Source organism: Chenopodium quinoa, unplaced genomic scaffold (genome assembly GCF_001683475.1).
Source record: "Chenopodium quinoa cultivar QQ74 unplaced genomic scaffold, ASM168347v1, whole genome shotgun sequence".
Classification (NCBI taxonomy): Eukaryota; Viridiplantae; Streptophyta; class Magnoliopsida; order Caryophyllales; family Amaranthaceae; genus Chenopodium; species Chenopodium quinoa.
In genome coordinates this window covers 3,861,124-3,880,440 of record NW_018742205.1, presented here as the reverse complement: position 1 = coordinate 3,880,440, position 19,317 = coordinate 3,861,124, and the positions used below count along the sequence as shown (strand labels likewise).

The following is a 19,317-nucleotide window of genomic DNA, read 5'->3' as shown; positions in this document are numbered from 1 at the left end:
TTTACTTGACCCAAGCTTTTCGGTAAGTGGTTCTTGGTTCATTTCAGCTTTGGTGTGTCATATTTACGTGCACAATTGATGATCATGCTTGTTATTTTTTTTTTGGATCGTAGAATCGACTGTTGTTGAACGAAGGAAAAGAAGAACGAACATATTGGTAACAAGTATGACAATTTCTTCTGAGCTTTAAGCTATCGCAGATTCGAGCGGTCAGCTACTTACTCTCATAGTTCAATACTCTAGGTTTAAATGTGTTTCATGTATATACTCTAAATTGTGCTTATGGCATTGACATTGTCATTTTATCAGGTCTTTATCCCAGTGCTTGAAGTTCCTAAGGATTCCCCTGACAAGTCGCATTGGTGGTGCTTAGCATTAGACATGAAGGCTCGATAGTTGTGGATGATAGATTCTAGTACCCTGACCCATTCACCACACATGCCAAAGAGTTTGATCTTCTGGTACTAATACTAATGTCTTTCATTCTAAACAAATATGGTATTTACTGGGACCCATTTGGTTATGTGTAATGTCTTTGTCAAACTACAGGTTAGTGGTATCGACGTCCTTTTTCAACTCTGTGACCCAGAATGGAAGACTGGTCAGCTAAATTCTTGGACGAGATGCACTGTTGAGATCTTAGATCTAAGGGATAAGTAAGCACTTGTTTCCTTATTTACTTACTCTGCCAATAACTTTGATTTTGGCGTAAAAAGAACGTATGTTCAACTTTGATTTTGTTGAAAATTATTATGAATTACAAAATCTGGCAGTCCACTTGGTAGATAGTAAATGGTGGAATGTTAACAAGTTTATATACAATTTTGCAAGAACAGTCTCACTGTGGCAGTGTCTACAGTAAAGATTGTCTACACCTCAAATCTCTTTTACTTCATATAATCATACCATCCAGCACCACTTTAACCACTTAAGAAGTGGTATTGAGTAGAAATGTAGATACATAAACTGGAGGCCATTATCATAAAGGAAATTCTAAAAAATTTACTTACAAACCACAAAACCAACCTAAAAAAAGGTATGATCTTCAAAGTCTGCGAATTATGTTGTTTACTTGTTCTTTAGGAAAAATACATAGTCAGAGGACCTTAAAGAAAACTTAGCACACCAAAATTTAGAGTCAATCTTTTATACCTTTTAAAGTCTGCAAATTCATGCTATTACTTGTTTTTCAGGAAAAATATTTAGTTAGAGGACCTTTAAAGAAAACTTAGCAAACAAAATTTTACATAACTGAGTAATAATCCATTTGGGTGTTCAGGCGAATGAAACTAAAAGTGCAAAATGATCATAGATTCATATTGTGCTTGCAATATAAGTGGTCTTATTTTTCTACATTCTTGTAGTGGATGGAGATCCATATGACTAAACCTAAAGAACCACATAATAGCCTCACATATATACAACTCATGGTAGCTCCGTAATATACTTGGAAACTCTCATATCAGTTCTAAACCTGTTATTTGCTCTTGCCATACCTCTCCAATTACTATATAAGGACATATCAACTATCTCATTATTTCTTTTTTGGACTGATTGAAACTTTTTATCAAGCTCTGATTCAGAATATAATTAGCTCAGAATTTGGTTGAAAGGCTGGAAGTTGTGTTTTTTGTTTATGTTGATTGTGGTCCTCCAATGTGCAGCTCATACTGTGGTGTTCTTATGCTGGCGTGTATGAAGTTCTTTTCCAGAAGATTCACCACGAGGTTTAGTGTGGTAAGTGGTGTATATATATGTGTTTTGTGTTAAGATCTCTGAAGTGGTTGGCTACGGTGTTTGTTCATACATTTACAGGGGAAGATTCCTAATGCTCGGGCAAATTTGTTCTTGGACGACGTGCAGTGTGAAATGAACGAATTGAAAGATGGTCTGGGGGATTTGATTCCAGGTTCTAGGAAAACAACGCAAAAATTGAGATGTGTGGCAATCATAACAATAACCATTCATACAATCAGACAACAATAATCATTCATACAAGCATTACACATGCCAGCCACAAATCTTATCAAACAGAAATTTCTATACAAGCAACAAAAGCTAGCCACAAATCTTATCATAATAATAATCATTCATACAATCAGACCTTGTCAAACAGAAATTTCTTGTTATAGCTTGCCCAAAGTTACAAACTGCAATTACTACCTTTTTAGCAGAAATCCAAACTCATGGCTCATCACCGGAAACTAACAAACACACATACAATCAATTCAATTAACAATAAATCCAAATTTTTGTTTACAGTGTATTAGTTGACCTCATAAAACCATAAAATCGAAATTGAATTACACAAACCCTAATAACCCGCCACCATAAAATCGAGATTGAATTACACAAACCCTAAAATCCCACAACTACCTAAATATTGCCTAATTTAATTCAATTACTTATTTAACATGACACCTACAATCGCAATTGAGTATTCAAGATAGGTACAATACCTTCAAGGATGAGAGGAAATGGAAGAACACAGCTCAGCTCGATTACAATTACCACAATCAATTCAATTAACCTCCGCATTCCATTCAATTACGGCCTTGCATCACCGACAACAACTCCTTCCAAGGATGAAAGGAGGAAAAATGGGGAATTTAGGTCACCAGAGCTTACAGAAGAAGAAGGAAGACGAACTTGAGAAATGAGCATGATTCAATACAATAACGACCTAAATAACGGGTAACTGTTTCAAACGAGAAATAAACACCCACGTATTTTGTATTCATAGTACAATACATGTATTTCTACTAAACTACAACATTCGGGACCCACAAATCTCATTAAAAACCTGTGTTGTGCCCAGCACCGTGCAGGGCTAAGAATTACCCCTAAAAGAAGTTTATTATGGAGGGAGAAATAAGAACAAGTTTATATATTTTTTTTTAAAAAAAATAATTGGGGTGTATTTGCTTTTAATGGTAAGTGAAGTTTACTAGTCTCTTCATAACCACCCCAAATGAAGCGTATTCACTTTGTGGGTCACCAAAAAATATGTCTTCACAAATTGATCGATGAATTTTTGCAGTTTGCATAGAGTAAAATGCTAAAGTCGAGATAATAGACTTGGCAAGAGGCAAAAGCTATATGACCTGTTAGCAAGAGGTACTTAGACTTCCACCTTGATAATCAACGGTCTATTTTTTCAAATACATGATTATATGAAAACTGCTAAAATTCCTCGTGATATTTGTGATAAAATTGATAAAAAGACGAGGCAATTTATATGGGGTGGTGATGAGGAGCAAAGGAAAGTTCACTTACTTTCATGGTAAATAATGCTACAAAAACCAATGGATCAAGGAGGCATTGGCATTCTCTCGGCTAAACAAGCAAATGCGACGTTCTTGACGAAGCTTGGATGGCGTGTTCTTACGGAGCCGAATGCATTGTGGGCTAGAGTTTTAAGGGAAAAATATTGTAAAGGGAGATGTAATGTCGACATGTTTGAACCAAAGATTGGTATGTCGAACGTGTGGAGTGGCATAACTGAAAATGCAAAGGTGATTGGTGAGGGAACTCAAACTGCAATTGGAGATAGGACTCGTACCTTATTCTGAGATCACCGTTGGTGCACAGATCAGCCGCTTTCAGACCTAGTAACTCAGCCCTTGTCGGAGGAATTAGCAGGAGCTACGGTTAATGAGATGTGGGAAGAGGATATAGGTTGGCGTTGGAACACTTTTTCTCCTTTCCTTGATGCTGATACTTTGAAAAAATTTCAGAATCATGTAATGCGGAAAGACTCAAGCTTGGAGACCTGGTCTATTGGAAAGATGGTGCAAATGGTCGATTCACAATAAGGTCAGCAATCAGAATTATGAAGCATGGAACGGACATAATTGATGAGGAGTGCTGGGATGTGGTATATAAGGCACCGGTGCAACAACGAATCAGGTCATTTATGTGGCTTGCTTGCCATGACCGTTTGTTTGGGAATTTGAATAGATTTAAAAGGAAGTTAGCCCTAGACCCCAAATGCTTTATTTGCGAAGCAGAGGAGGAGTCAAACCTGCACATGCTAAGGGATTGCCCGGCTGCCAAAGTGGTATGGAGGAAAACTCTTCCATTTTCGGTTTACCACCGATTTTATAATGGTAACAATGTAAAATCAAAGAATGGATAGTTAAAAACATGAAGGACCCTGATCAAGATGATGCCAAAAGTTGGGTAGTCTACTCATTGGTGGATTTGGAGATATGGCGCAACTGTTATGTGTTTAATAGAAGGGATGAACTTCCTATTGATTTTTGTGCCTTCCTTCAAGTACGGTATGAAGAAGCAAGGAGGGCTTTGATGAGCAATTGGGATGATAGCAATGACAACAAGCAGCCGCGAGTGCAAACTAATGGTACATGGAACAAACGAGCTTTTGGGTGGTAAGAATTGTGATGGTGCGGCAAAGGGGTGCCCTGGTCCAGCAGGGGGTGGAGCTATAATCATGGATTATACAGGGAAGTGTGTATCGGATTTTGCGAGTAATTTTGGTTATTGTACAGCATTTCGTGCAGAGGTGATGGCTTCAACTAGGGGCTTAGAGATAGCTCAAAACTTGTAAATTTCGAAGCTAAAAGTTCAAATGGATAACTTGGCTTGTGTCCAAGCTTTGCAAAAACAAGAGGTGCTGAGAGGGGTGAACATCCATGACATTATTTATTGCCGAGAGATGCTAAGTGATTCGAGGTGCGAGGTGAAGGTAGCGCATGTGTATCGCAAAGGGAATCGGCCGGCGAATTGGTTGGCCAACCGCGGAGTCATTCAAGACTTTCAACTTGTTTTCTTTAATGGTATTCCGGTAGAACTTAGTCGTATTTTAAAGGAGGATACTAGGGGTGTGGCTTTACCACGCTTTGTACGTCCCTCCGGAGTTAGGTGTTTTTTGCTTTTCTAGTAGCTGCTAGTTTGTTGCTTTTGTTTTTCTTCTGTTTTCTTTGGTCTTTTACCTCATTCGAATAAAAAAAATAAAAAAGCAATTGTTGGGTGATTTTAAATAAAGTTTTATTTTTTGATTATATATTTTTTTTTTTGACAGGAAATACAAGTTTTATCTTTTTCATGATAACATTAAGCTAATTCAATCGATGCACAAATATCTAAAACGCCCTTTTATGTATCTCTACCTTTTAAAAAGTATGAGAAAACACTTATGAATAGCGTGAGGACGTTTATATCCTTAAAATGTTTATTTACTTATTTACCCTCATTAATATTAATTGTATAAATATCATATCACTAATAAAAAGTCGATCTCACAGCCAGATCACGAGACAGCGACACTTGACATTCCAGTTTTTCGCCGAGTGTCGCGCCATGTAGGAGATAAATAGGTATTATTGTGACACATATGATGCTAAGTAAGCGATTTTTGGATAGATTTTTTTTAGATAAAATTGTTACATAGAGTTTTATTATCGATAAAATTTTAATATTTCATATATACAAAATTAATCATAACTTTTAATAAATATCCTATAACTCAATTCTATTCCCATCATCAAATTCGTTTTAAAAAGCTCTTTAAAATAAGATCCATTTATAATATATTTAATCACAAACTTTTATACGTAGCTGCCCAAACAGTGTCACCGACTATTACAATATCATAGTTACTTCTTTAGTGCTATAGGGGTTACTTGGTCAGAGTTATAGTGGTTACTTAATCATGTAATACGTAGGGGTTACTTAATCAGTGTTAAAGGTTACTCAGTTAGTATTACAAGGGTTACTCGATCAATTTTATAGGGGTTACTTTGTCCAGCCAGATGGTGTGGTTAGCCGCATACAAAATACATTGTTATTTAATTTATTTAAAAAATATTAGAGAATCAGTAAAATAAGTTTTAATCAGTAAAAATAATTTTGGTTTGATAAAAATACTTTTAGTTCAGTAAAAATAATTTAAATTCAATAACAATAATTTCAGTCCATAATAACATAGATATCTATTTACAAACAAAATTACAAAAAGTACATTATTCTATAAATAAGCGATTTGATACGTATGTCTAAATATCCTGTATTATCAAAAGAGATTACATGATCGTATTATTGAACATTCACACCAAAAAGTTTATCCTAAAATTTTATCAACAATCCGGGCACCAACATAGATATCTACCTACAAACAAAACTACAAAAATTACAATATCATATGGTATTGTAAGTCTAAATATCCTGCATTATCAAAAGGGATTAGATGACCATATTTCACATTCAAGTAAAAAGTTTATCCTAAAATTTTATCATCAATCTGGGCATCGCCCGGCACAAAACTAGTATATATATAAAGAGGAGTTTTTAGAGCGCCACGCAGGATTTTATTTTTTAAAAAATTATTATAGCGCTACTTAGGATTAATATTTTTAAAACGCTACAATCGGATTATGTCACGTAAGATTAGTTTTTTTTAAAGCGCTACGTAGGATTACAATAAAATAAAATAAAAATAAAAAAAAGCGCCATGTAGGATTAATAATTTTAAAACGCTACAATAGGATTATGCCACGTAAGATTAATTTTAGAGCGTCATATAGGAAAATGTTATATTTTAGCAATGAAAAAAAAAGAATTGTAATTTATTTTAGATCAAAAATTTCATATTAATTATATTAATAAAATCAACATGTTTTTTTGTGTGGCTGGCCATATCGTGTGGCCAGTTGAGACACACCCAAACACTAACTGAATAACCCATGATTGTCCGAGTAACCCCTGATCAATTGAGTAACCCTTGACCAATCAAGTAACTCCTGACCAAGTAATCCCGACCACACGGTGTGACTTGCCACATATGAAACTTTTTGAAATAAAATACTTCATATTATCTTTTTATATCACGAATTTTATCTAAATATGAGAAACAAAGTTAATAATTCATTTTATAATAAAAAAATTCAAGTAGTAAGCAAGCGAATATCACAAAGTTTATTAGATAAATTTATATTTAGTAAAATATTTAATTTAAAAAAATACAAACACACAGACTTCATCTAGTAACTAAAATAGCTCTCCAAAAGTTATGGCGCATATAACACGCTCATAATCACCCTATTATAAATATAAGATTAAATATTATATATCACGTTAATATATTATGATGAGTTGTCATACACGTATATAGATCTAGTATCTACATACGTTAAAAGGCTAATCAAGTTTCCTAATACAAATTCAACTCTTACGTAAAGTATATCTAGGAATATCAAAAAAAAAAATTCATACTTAAAAAATATCCAAATAATGCAACCTAAACCAAAATTTAAAACTTATATAAGGCCCTGTTCACTTCACCTTAAAAAAATAATATTAAATAAAAATAATTTCTAATTTAAGTTCAGTAAAAATAATTTAAATTCAGTAAAAATAAGTTTAGCAAAAATAATTTCAGTTCAGTAAAAATAATTTCAGCAAAATTAATTTAAGTTCATGTACATTGATGCTTTTTTTACTAGGATTTTTTTATGTAAATTATTTTTTCCATATATTGCAAAATATTGTCGTACGAGATTTTTTTATACTTCACATATATTTTTTTATGCATCACTTTTGTCTACACTTTTAATCACATATTGTATAGTTATAAAATATAATATCTTATATTTTGTCAAGTATAAAATATTATGTCTTATTGATAATACTGTAGTCGGTTATTTTATTTGGTAAATACAAGTACTATATTTTATAAAGAGGTAACAAAATTCATCGTGATAGGATACCTAATCATTTACAATTAATTCAATAAGATATTGAAATATGATATTCATATATGATTATATATACATGATCTATACAATACTACCAATATGTCGTTATATTTCTTTTACTTAAAATATCACATGTCTTGATATGATCAATCAAACTACCAATATTTGCTGTAATTATTTGTAAATTCCACACAATTAACCGTATACGTAGTAAAAAATTGACTGACAATTTAAACCAAAAATTTAATTAACCAGATTTTTTCATGCATGTCATAAATTGTGCTAAAGTCTTTGGGTTTGAGATCGTTAACTCCAACTCGCTGCTTTCCAAACTATTTAACGATCAACTATTTGTAACAAGGTCTACATATTTTTAATAGTCTCATATATATATATATATATATATATATATATATATATAGGGGAGGGATCCGGTAAGAACCCCTCCTTATATAAGAACCTTAGTTATATAAGAACCAATCTCATTCGTAGGATTATATTAGGATGAGCGGTCAGGATTAAAACCAAAAACCCTCCCCCAACCGTCCAAAATCTTCTCTCTCCTCAAATTTTCAATCCTCTTTACTTTCTCTCTCCTCAAATCCTGTAAATTGAACTTATTGAAGTATTTTCTTCAAATTTCGCACGAATTTCGCATAACCAACCTAAATTGTTCAAATCAAGTACGTTTTTTTTAGATTTCATTCAAATTTCGCATGATGTTCAATTTTTTCTTAATTTCGACTTCAATTTTTAGATTTCTGTGTGATTTTTGTTCCATTTTTTTTTAATTGTTTTGTTGCTTTCGATTTTTTGATTTCATCTTGCGATTTCTATTCGATTTTTTTGGATACGATTATTAAGTCCTATTATTCAGTTCGAATTCTATTCTGATTTGATTTTCGTTAATTTTTGGCGATTATAGGGTTCAAACTCAGTGATTTTAGGGCTGGAATTTCAGCGATTTTAATGTTCGAATTTTAGCGATTTTAGTTTCGAATTTCAGCAATATGGGGTAATTTCACCGCTGCTCTTGATTATTAGATTTTTCAGCCCATTTTTTCGATTTTTTTTTCTTTTTGGCGTCATTTTTAGTGAGTGAAGGTGGAGATCGAGGGTGAGTAATGGTGGTGCGGTGGTTAGGAGCAGCGTGGGGTGCTACTGAATGGTGATTTGGTGGTCCGCGACTGCTTGTGGTGTTGGGGTGGCTGTGAGTTGTGGCATAGAATAGTCGTCTCTTGTTTATACTCGTACTCATATCTGCTCATATTGTTTGCGTTTTCTAAAGAGAATGCTAGTATTTGTATTAGCTTGGTAATTTGGCTTACTAATTTTTTGAGATTATATGAATTTGATTGTTGGGTATATATATATGTGGAGCCATGATGAGTTGATGACCGACTAATTGGATGTTGTTATTTATATATGTAGTTGGGTATCTTTATTCTTGATTCCATGTCATTTTAACTAATTATCATATCTTGGAATTAAACTAGATAGCTTGGTTGATTAAGCCACAAATTTTGCTTAGTTATTGCTAGAGTAGTAGTGCACGAAAAGTGAAGGAAACTAATCTTATTATAAATTTAGAATAATATAGATTTAGAACAAAAAAAGATTAGAACATAAGTAAAAAATTTAGAACATATGAAAAATTTAGAACATAGAAAAAAATGTTTAGAACATAGGCAGAAAAATTTAGAACATAGGGGAAAAAATTTAGAACATAGTCAAAATTTTAGAACATATATTTTGATTATTAGAGAAAAATTTAGAACATAGGTATACAAGTTTTCAATATGGGTATAAGATCGAGTTTAGAACATAGGATAAAAGTTTAGAACATAGAAAAAAAAAAGTTTAGAACACAACAAAAAAATTTAGAACATAAGAATTTTAGAACATAGGGAAAAAAGATTAGAACATAAGTGAAATTTTTTTTTAAAAAAATTTATAATATAGGGAAAAAAAATTAGAACTTAAGAAAAGGTGTAGAAAATAGGAAAAATAATTTAGAACATAAAAGAAAATTTAGAACATAAGTTTAGAACATATGGTGAAAAAATTTAGAACATATGAAAATAATTCAGAACATATATTTAGAGCTTAGACAGAAAATTTAGAACATAGATGAAAACTTTTAGAACATAGGTAAAAATATAGAACATAGATAAAAAATGTCGAATATGAAAAAAAAAATTAGAACATAGTCAAAAAGTTTAGAACATAGGGTGAAAATATTTAGAACATAGGGTGAAAAAAATTTAGAACATAGGAAAAAAAGTTTAGAGCATAGGGCGAAAAAATTTAGTACATCAGAAAAAGTTTAGAATAGGAAAAAGTTTTGAACATAGGGTGAAAAAATTTAGTATATAGGATAAAAGTTTAGAAAATAGGGTGAGAAGTTCTAAGATTATAGATAGAAAAAGTTTAGAACATATGGTGAAAATTTTCAGAAATATATGGAAAATTCAAAGCATAGACAGAAAAATTTTAAGTAATGGATAAAAAAAGTTTAGATCATAGGAAAATAATTTAGAACATATAAAAAGGCATTGGCAGAAAAAAAAATTAAAGTATTAGCAAAAATACTTTTGAAAAACTAAAGTATTAGCAAAAAACTTATGAACATTTACGGTAAATGAAAAAAAGAAGAACATATGCTAAAAGGCCTAAAACCTATTAGCTCAATTGGTAGAGCACTATGCAAATGCATAGAGAATGTAGGTTCGATTCCTACATAGGTTATCTCTATAAAAAAAAAAAAAAAAAAAAAAATCGAAAGTAAACAATAATAACTTAATAGTAAAACATGAAAATAAATCAAATTATTTTTTCAACTTATGTTCTAAATTATTTTTTTTATGTTCTAAATTATTTTTGCTTATGTTCTGAATTTTTTTTGTATGTTCTAAATTTTTTCTGCTTATGTTCTAAAAATTTTCCCATATTCTAAATTTTTTTCTATGTTTTAAATGTAAACTTTTCAAAATTACAGAAATGTCATTACTAAAGGATCATTTTAGGTGGTTAGATCAAAACTAATAAAGGGCTGAGATTGGTTCTTATATAAGATTGGGTTCTTATATAGAGGAGGGTTCTTACATGAGTCTTCCTCTATATATATATATATATATATATATATATATATATATATATATATATATATATATATATATATATATATATATATATGCATGCATGTCAAAGTTGATATATTTAATTTGATAATCAGATACACTATCGTTATAGGCCAACCATTTTTATATACGATATTATGTAAATTTATATGGTTGGCGTAATATATTATCGTTATATATGCCAACTATATAAATTACAAAAATAGATTATTTTAATTACCTAATATATCTATATATATATATATATATATATATATATATATATATATATATATATACATGTGTGTGTGTATATATATATATATGTATATGTGTATATATATATATATTACGGTTTTGCCCTATCATGATTTTTATTATTTTTTCTGATTGTTATTTTGTTGCAGGTGAGACCTAAAAAGCCATCTAAATATGTTTAAGCAATCTTGCATTTTATGATTGGATTTGAGGAAAAGAACGAGATTTTTCTTTAAAATCAGACTTGATTTTCATTATTTTTTTGCTTTTAGCAGACAATACAGTGATTGGTTTTTTTTTTTTTTTTTTTTTTTTTTTTTTAATAATTATGCATTAAGACTTCTCTTTATATTTTGTCTTGTTATTTTTCTCTTTTAGCTCCGATCCTTTTATGGGCGTATAATACATTAATTAATACAGTACTGTTTAACTAAAAATCATGTCAAATCTACGATTATCAGAACACTTTTTTTTTTTTTGATTTTTTTTGACAGAATTATCAGAACACTTATTCCTTCGATAGTTTGTATACTTTATTTCCGTCCATTAAACTCATGTCCAAAAAAATAAATAATCAAAGCCAAGCCTTACTTGGGTGTGATAAACTATACTTAACCTTCTCATGAGTTTTTGAGGCAAAATTAGATTTATGTAATTCATTAAAATTTTGAGTTGCAATAAACCGCTAACTTCACCCCTAGATAAATTAGAAGTTTTATGCAAAGACTAAAGGTGCGTTCTTTTCACATTAAAAATATAAGTTTCCAATTAGATTAGGTCTAATTAGTTAATCAAGTTTAATAAATTTAATTTTGATCAACTCAAGTGGTGTTAGAGAGCACACACAATAATGTATTGTGCTAGTCTACAACATTGGACCGATTCTTTGAGTTGAGTCGTTGGATTCAAACATACGTGTGATAAATAGAGTAATTTTAGATATACTTTCTATATGACCTTAGGGTAATTTAAAATGTACTACCTCCGTTTTTTTTTTTAAATGTATCAGTTTGACTTTTGTACTATTTATATGTCATATTTGACTTAATTTTATTACTATATAAATGTTATTATATAATATATCAATAGATTCGTCAAATGTCTACTTTTATATTATAATTTTGTTACAATTTTTACTAATAGACTATTAAAGATATTGATGGTCAAAGTTACGTCTTGGCAAATGTCCCGGTCAAAAAACAAAGGGAGTACTTCCTATACGACCTTTTATATACAAAGTATGACTATGCAACTACTATTTATTTTACAGAGCAAGGTAAAAATAACTATTCTAGAAAACTCTAAAATAGACTTGGTTCACACTAATTTATTGTGGACCACTAATAGTAGAGATATTATGGTTGTTTTATTAATAATAAAAAAGGTTACTATGTTAAATAAAAGGTTATTATGTTAAAATAAAAGTGATTGTGAGATTTTTTTTTAAATGAAATTTTTAAAATACAGGTCAATATGAATAATAAAGGTTACAAGGTTAAATAAGGGTCACTATGTTCAACATAACGTCATACTTTAGGTTTGCAATATTAAAAATTACACAAGTTTTAATACTCCCTCTATGTTTTAATAAGTGTTACAATTTGACCAAACACATGCCGAGACACAACTTTGACCATTAATTTATCTAATCATATATAAGTAAAATTATAGGAAAATTGATATTATGAAAGTATACACTATAACGAATCTAATGATGTATTATACAATAACATTTGTTTTTTATATATTAGTAAATTAATCAAGTCAAAACCATTATGTGAATAGTAAAAAAAGTCAAACTATAACACCTATTAAAACATAGAGGGAGTAAAGGTTACTATGTTAAGATTAAGATTACTCTATTTAATATTAGGGTCACTATGTTCAATAAGGTCGGTTGCGCACGTATAGACCTCATGTCCACAATAATATTATTGTGAACCAGGTCCGCACAAGTTTTTCTGGTGGATTGAAACCAAACGTACACTAGTCAACCCGAGCATGACTACGCAATTGCAACTCTATACATAAGGTAAAAAAAAACTATTATAGACCTTCTAATGTTAGTAATTTATACATAAAAAAAAAAACATCTTATATTGGAATTGTCTCAATGAATTGTTTAGTAAACTTTCATTATTATAATTTATTCCTATTGACAAGTAAAAGATATTAATGATCAAATATTTGCATCAGCATACCACATACATGCCTAGGATAAATGGAGCAAGTACTCTGTAATGTAATAAAATACGGAGTGACTGACAAATAAAAAGAACAGAGGGACAACAAGTTACGATGATGACTTAAATTATCTATCAATATATTACAAATTATAATATACGGAGCAATCTTTAAGGGATGTGTGAGAGTAAAGTTATGGTCCTTATGGTAATACAATTATGATATGGAGCAATTTTGATGGGACACTCTTTTATAAAAATTGAAGCAAACTAATAGGGACAAAAAGAGTGCGTAACCGTTGTTGCATATCAATGGCATGATGTTAATTTTGTAGAACAATAAAAAGTGATAGGACCACTTTACATCACTTTAATTTTCAAGAATTTAGTGTACCACTGTGATCATTTAAGTACCATTATCAGGCCACTCTCAGTGATTTATCTCCTCCCACAATCTAATCTTTTTCTTTTTAAATGATAAAAATAAAATTATAAAGTGGCACAGAAATAAATACACAAAATTGTGAGAGGAGATAAATTGAATATTAATCTTACAATACCATTACACTAATAATGGTACAATTTCACAAGTCACAACCTAATGGTATATAAATCAGGTTCAAAAGTACTCCCTCGGTTTTTTTTTTTTTTTAATGCATCAGTTTTCCGGCACATTTGTCGAGATGCAATTTTGACCACTAGTATCTTTAATTGACTATTAGTAAAAATTGTAACAAAATTATAACATTATGACTATTCTAATAATATATTATATAATAATATTTATTTATTTTATAGAGGTGAAAAAATTTAGTCAACCATGATATATGAATAATACAAAAGTCAAAGTGATGCATTTAAAAAACAAACGGAGGGAGTATACTATTATAGTCATCTTTAGTTCCATTATGACCATTTATAGATTATTTTATTATGAATGGTAAAATTATTACCAGTGTTAAACTTTCAAAATGTTTACAAGTTTGTCATGTTATGTATTCTCATATATACATAACGATAGTGCATTTGCACTTTCACGCACTACCATACCAAGCAAAGCTTGGTTGAGTTGGTGAGGTTCGAATTTGTTAATGGGAACTCACCTTTGTGACTTTGAAGTCACAAATTCGAGCCTCACCAACTACATTTGTTTGGCAGTAGAGGGATTCCCTTACCCCTTTTCCCCCTCCCCCCTCTACTCTCAAGCGTTGATCTGCAGAGTTGGACTAGTTTAACCTGTAACTCTGTAAGAGATACCGGTTTAATAGGGTATTTCATCTTACCTTAAAAAAAAGAAAACCTTCCTCTCACTACCATTATTTTTTCCAAAATGTTTATATTTACGCCATATTATCATTACTCTATATTATTTCTATTCAAAAAAATATATTTAATTATTTTACTATATGACGTGTTGGCACAAGAATATCTATTACAAAGTACTTCATTAATTATTTTAACCTTTAAAAAAAATAAAAAACACACTTCATTATTTATTTTCCAAATGTGAGGCAAAGGTACATATGCCTTGGGGAGAGGTTTTCCACTTTCTTTAGTTTTGATGTACTTGGGGAGAGGTTTTTTCCTAAACTTTGATATACTTGGGGAGAGGTTTTTCCTAAATAAAAAAACCTAACCCCACGTAATAGCATTGAATTTCCGCTATAAATATAACCGTAAATCTGCCTATAAAATATACCATTTCAATTTACAGTTTTCATCATCACCTTTTAAAGTTGATTCGAGTGATAAGTTACAAACAAAAATGCAAATATTTGTGAAAACTCTTACGGGTAAAACCATCACCCTTGAGGTTGAAACTAGTGATACCATTAACAACGTCAAGGCTAAAATCCATGACAAAGAAGGCATTCAACCCGATCAACAGCGTTTCATCTTCGCCGGAAAGCAGCTTGAAGACGACCGTACTCTTGCCGATTACAACATCCAGAAAGGTTATCATTTTTGAAATTAAGTTTGTTGTTGATTTACGTATCTCCATTTTTAAGGATGTTAACATTTTGAATATTAATACGTTATTATTTGGAAACTTCAATTTGACCTTAGCTTCATTTGTGAGTTATAAGAATAAAAATATAGTCATAAGATCATGTTAGATTTGTATAATTGTTAAAATGTTACATACATCATTATTATGCAACCGTGTTAATGTATAAATAAATCTAAAAAATATATAATGTGTAAATAAACTATATTTTTCAATTATGACTTTTTATATTTTCTACTAAATAAACTACAACTACAAATGATTAAAGTCTATGCATTGGAAATTGCGCGTAATACAAGTGTAACAAATTGGAGTGATTTGTTAAATAATCATCATTTGTTTTCGTCTTTGGTTTAATATTGCTAATAATTGTCGTTGTTGGTGTTGTAATATTGTAGAATCGACTCTTCACTTTGTCCTAAGGCTGAGAGGAGGAGGATACGGAACATTGTCACGTTATCAACCAAGTTTATTGGCTTTGGCTCAGAAATATAATCAACACAAGAAGGTTTGCCGCAAGTATGTTTTTCCGACTTCCCTACGATCCTGCTCGATTTTTTAGTCATGTGCCATACTCTTATCGATATCGATTTTGCATTGTTGTTCTTGTTGTGGTTGCTACATAATAATATATGATTGTTCATACGGAGTAACCTATAATCTATAATTAATACTATAATTAATACGTAGTAGTCAATAGTACAATAAAACTTAACATGGTCCAATTGGACCAATTAGCGATGTTGTACAAGAATTTAAACTTGATCTCTTTTACCCTATCAAAATATTATTCGTGACTTTAACCATTAATGTCAATCTGATCGAATCCCTGGATAATATTGTACGAAGTCTCCCTAATGTTTTAATGAAACAAATGTATCTAACTATATATGTATGTGATGGCCAGGTGCTATGCTCGGCTGCCTTTGAGGGCTACAAACTGCCGCAAGAAGAAATGTGGACATACCAATGAGGTATTGATCAGATTATATATTAATACTATACTATTTTTTTTTTTCTTGTCAATTTTATCTCATTATACTTTATAATTCGATCTCATTCTATTTAACTTGAATTAATTATACAGATAAGGGCTAAGAAGGTTTATTTGGCGAATGGGAAGGCCGGAGCGCGGTGATCTTGCTCAGAAGCTATGATTAAGTGTAAAATTAGGGACAACATTTATGTAGAATTAAAGTATTGGAATAAGCATTTGATGATGCATATAAACTTCTTAGAAGTTATATTATGTGATTAATAGTAGAGTACTCCGTATACCGTATTACCTTCATTTGATCACCTTTTCGATCTTAGGCTTGTCAAATTTTTGTTAGTTTATAGTGAGTTTATCTCATGTAATCAATAAAGTTGTTTTTTTTATGGTAATCTTTGAAATGTCCACCTTTAACCATCAAATTCAAGTATGTTAATGTGTAGATAGATACTTTTGCCTAACAAACCACCCTTAAATTAAAAAAAAAAAAAAAAAAAAAAAAAAACAACACTTAAATAACAAGTGGAGGGATTGTGGTTGCAGGATTAGAGATATTTTACATAGAATTACTATAAATACATACCCTTGGAAGCAATAGTCTGCTTATTACTCCATCCATTTCATTTTTATTCGCTTTTATGGTCAACTTTTGTGAAAAGTTAATAAATTCGTCTTAAAATAAATTTTAAACATATTAAATTCTTATAATTTTTAGACTTTGTAATGCTTTATATAATTAATCAAAATCTAATTCAACAAATAAATATTACAGTATAATTATAATCAACCATGCTTGATATAATTAATCAAAACCTAATTCGACAAATAAACATTACAATATAATTATAATCAACCACTAATGATCATTGAAAAATATAGTATTGTTGCAATATGAAAGTGCTAATTAATTTTGAAACTAATTTATCTCCCCTAAAAAGATGAATGAGCTAATCATTCATTTTAAAGGGTTTTTTCATTGTCCAAGCTTTAAGATGCTCGACAATCACAGCATTCGTACCATTATTAAAAACATATAAATGAGCCTTATTCATTATTGCTAGGTTGGGATAAACTCTTGATACTATGCATGTTTTGCCTCCCGCTCCAAAACTTTCCACAATGGAGTGATCAATCTGCACAAATTGAATTAAATAATTAAGTTGAAAATTAAATAGACTATATATATATACCATTTTAATATGAAAATAGGGAATAATACTTACCAAGGTTCTAAGAGAGATTTTCTTTTCAAACCTCAAATCTACATCTACAAAACCACCAAATGTTGGTTTGTATAATCCCTTTTCCGTTGAAGAACTTTTAAAAGCACAAAATTACATTAAAGTTAGCACACAATAATTAATAAAAAAAAATTTATTACCATATAAATAATAAAATAACGGACTGTAACAAAAAAAAATAAAAATAAAAATAAAAATACCTTGAGCCTTCAGAGCACATAAGAACTACATGTTTATTATTTTGGGCCTTGAAAACTCGAAAAAATATAGGAGTGTACTCCTCCAAATTATCTGAAGCAAGTGTTAGAAGCCCAAATGGTCCAACTCCTCCTCTCACATTTGATCCTATTTGGATGCACAAATCTTGGGGATCTACCCAATTAGAATCAAATGTATCCGCTTTCTCTAAATTTGGGATCTTGAATATTACCTCAACATCAGCCTACGTAAATAATTGAATTTGAGTTATCACGTTGTCAATATTATTTTCAATGTAAAATTTCGAGCTAACGATAAATACACACTAATATATACCTGAACCGGAGTTATTCCTTTAATTTCAAAACGATTTCCTGGTTTAAGTTGACGATTGTTCAGCTCAACTTTGTTAGCCCTTAATCTTTCCACTTCCTCAACCGGCCATTGTACCAATTGTTTTCCTTTTGGATCTAGCCATATCGATCTTGGTATAGCCTAAGATAATGTTAAATTGTCAAAAAAGAAATTAATCGACAAACCCAAAACAAAAGCAATTTAATTTCACGAGTTAATATTATTTATACATAAAAATATTATCTAATGAACCATTGCATTAGTTTTTAAATAATAAAATATATAATTAGATATAACATATACCTATGACAGTCGTTAAATCAAACAAAAAAATAGAGCCATCTTTAAAATTAAAAAATAAAATAAAAATACATATAGGAATAATGATTTTACCTGAATTCCAGCCCAACCTTTGAGGGCAGTAATGTCTGGGGTCCAAGACTCATTAGACCAACCCCACAAAATCCTACGACCCTTTTGAGAATCAAAAAATGTCTTTGATGCGTAAAAATTACCATAATCAAATCTTAACCCATTCCAACCATCAATTTTAGCATTATCCGGATAATACTGATCTTTATTGGCATCATACTTTCCAATAGTATAGTATTCAAATCTTGTAACATCAAGACTAACCTTTAGCACATGTTTCACATTTGAGCCCGTTGTTGAAGTGTCCAACCCATTTTTACTTCGGGTCGAAACCGGAAAAAAATCGGGACATTCCCACATACCCGTGTTTGGGGCCGAATGTAATGGGTGTTTAGCCTTGGTCCATTTTTTAAAATCTCTACTCTTATACAAATAGGCCACCCCCCTATGCTTTCTCCTACTACCCACCACAATATGCCAATGCCCTTGGGACCACCACGCAGTGGTCGGGTCCCGAAATAACGACGTGTTTACGTCCGAGGTTGGGGTAATGATCGGGTTGTAATCGGGTTTGACCCATTTTCGCAGATATGGATCGGATAAATTGGCTGGAATTGCAACATTTTGAACTTGTACACTAGTAGCGGTAAGACCTGTATAGAGTATAACAGGACGGTTACCGGGTAGGATCGTGGCTGATCCGGACCATACCCCATTTATGTCAAAGGGCTTCGACTCGTGGATTGCGGGTTCAAGAGCTTCCCAGTTGATTAAGTCCCCTGACACTGAGTGAGCCCAAACAATGTTGCCCCATGTAGATCCCCAAGGATTGTACTGGTAAAATAGATGGTACAAACCCTTGTAATACATAGGCC

At 30.9% G+C, this 19,317-nt stretch overlaps 2 protein-coding genes across 3 annotated transcripts; one reads left to right on the top strand and one right to left on the bottom strand.

Moving 5' to 3' along the window:
* The first annotated feature begins 14,950 nt into the window (after positions 1 to 14,950).
* Positions 14,951 to 16,783, top strand: LOC110729709 (ubiquitin-like). The gene is made up of 4 exons (XM_021909486.1): positions 14,951 to 15,230; positions 15,682 to 15,802; positions 16,191 to 16,257; positions 16,371 to 16,783. Exons 1-4 carry the CDS (start codon positions 15,041 to 15,043, stop codon positions 16,419 to 16,421), a joined length of 429 nt encoding a protein of 142 aa, XP_021765178.1. The 5' UTR covers positions 14,951 to 15,040; the 3' UTR covers positions 16,422 to 16,783.
* A 230-nt stretch (positions 16,784 to 17,013) lies between these two features.
* On the bottom strand, positions 17,014 to 19,317 carry LOC110729667 (beta-fructofuranosidase, insoluble isoenzyme 1-like). 2 transcript variants are annotated; one of them, XM_021909450.1, is made up of 5 exons: positions 18,464 to 19,317; positions 18,053 to 18,211; positions 17,719 to 17,960; positions 17,501 to 17,594; positions 17,014 to 17,410 (listed from the first exon to the last, which is right to left on the bottom strand). In XM_021909450.1, exons 1-5 carry the CDS (start codon positions 19,310 to 19,312, stop codon positions 17,225 to 17,227), a joined length of 1,530 nt encoding a protein of 509 aa, XP_021765142.1. In that variant the 5' UTR covers positions 19,313 to 19,317; the 3' UTR covers positions 17,014 to 17,224. The 2 variants fall into 2 exon arrangements, with proteins under 2 accessions (XP_021765142.1, XP_021765134.1); XM_021909442.1 differs by having other exon boundaries at positions 17,014 to 17,594.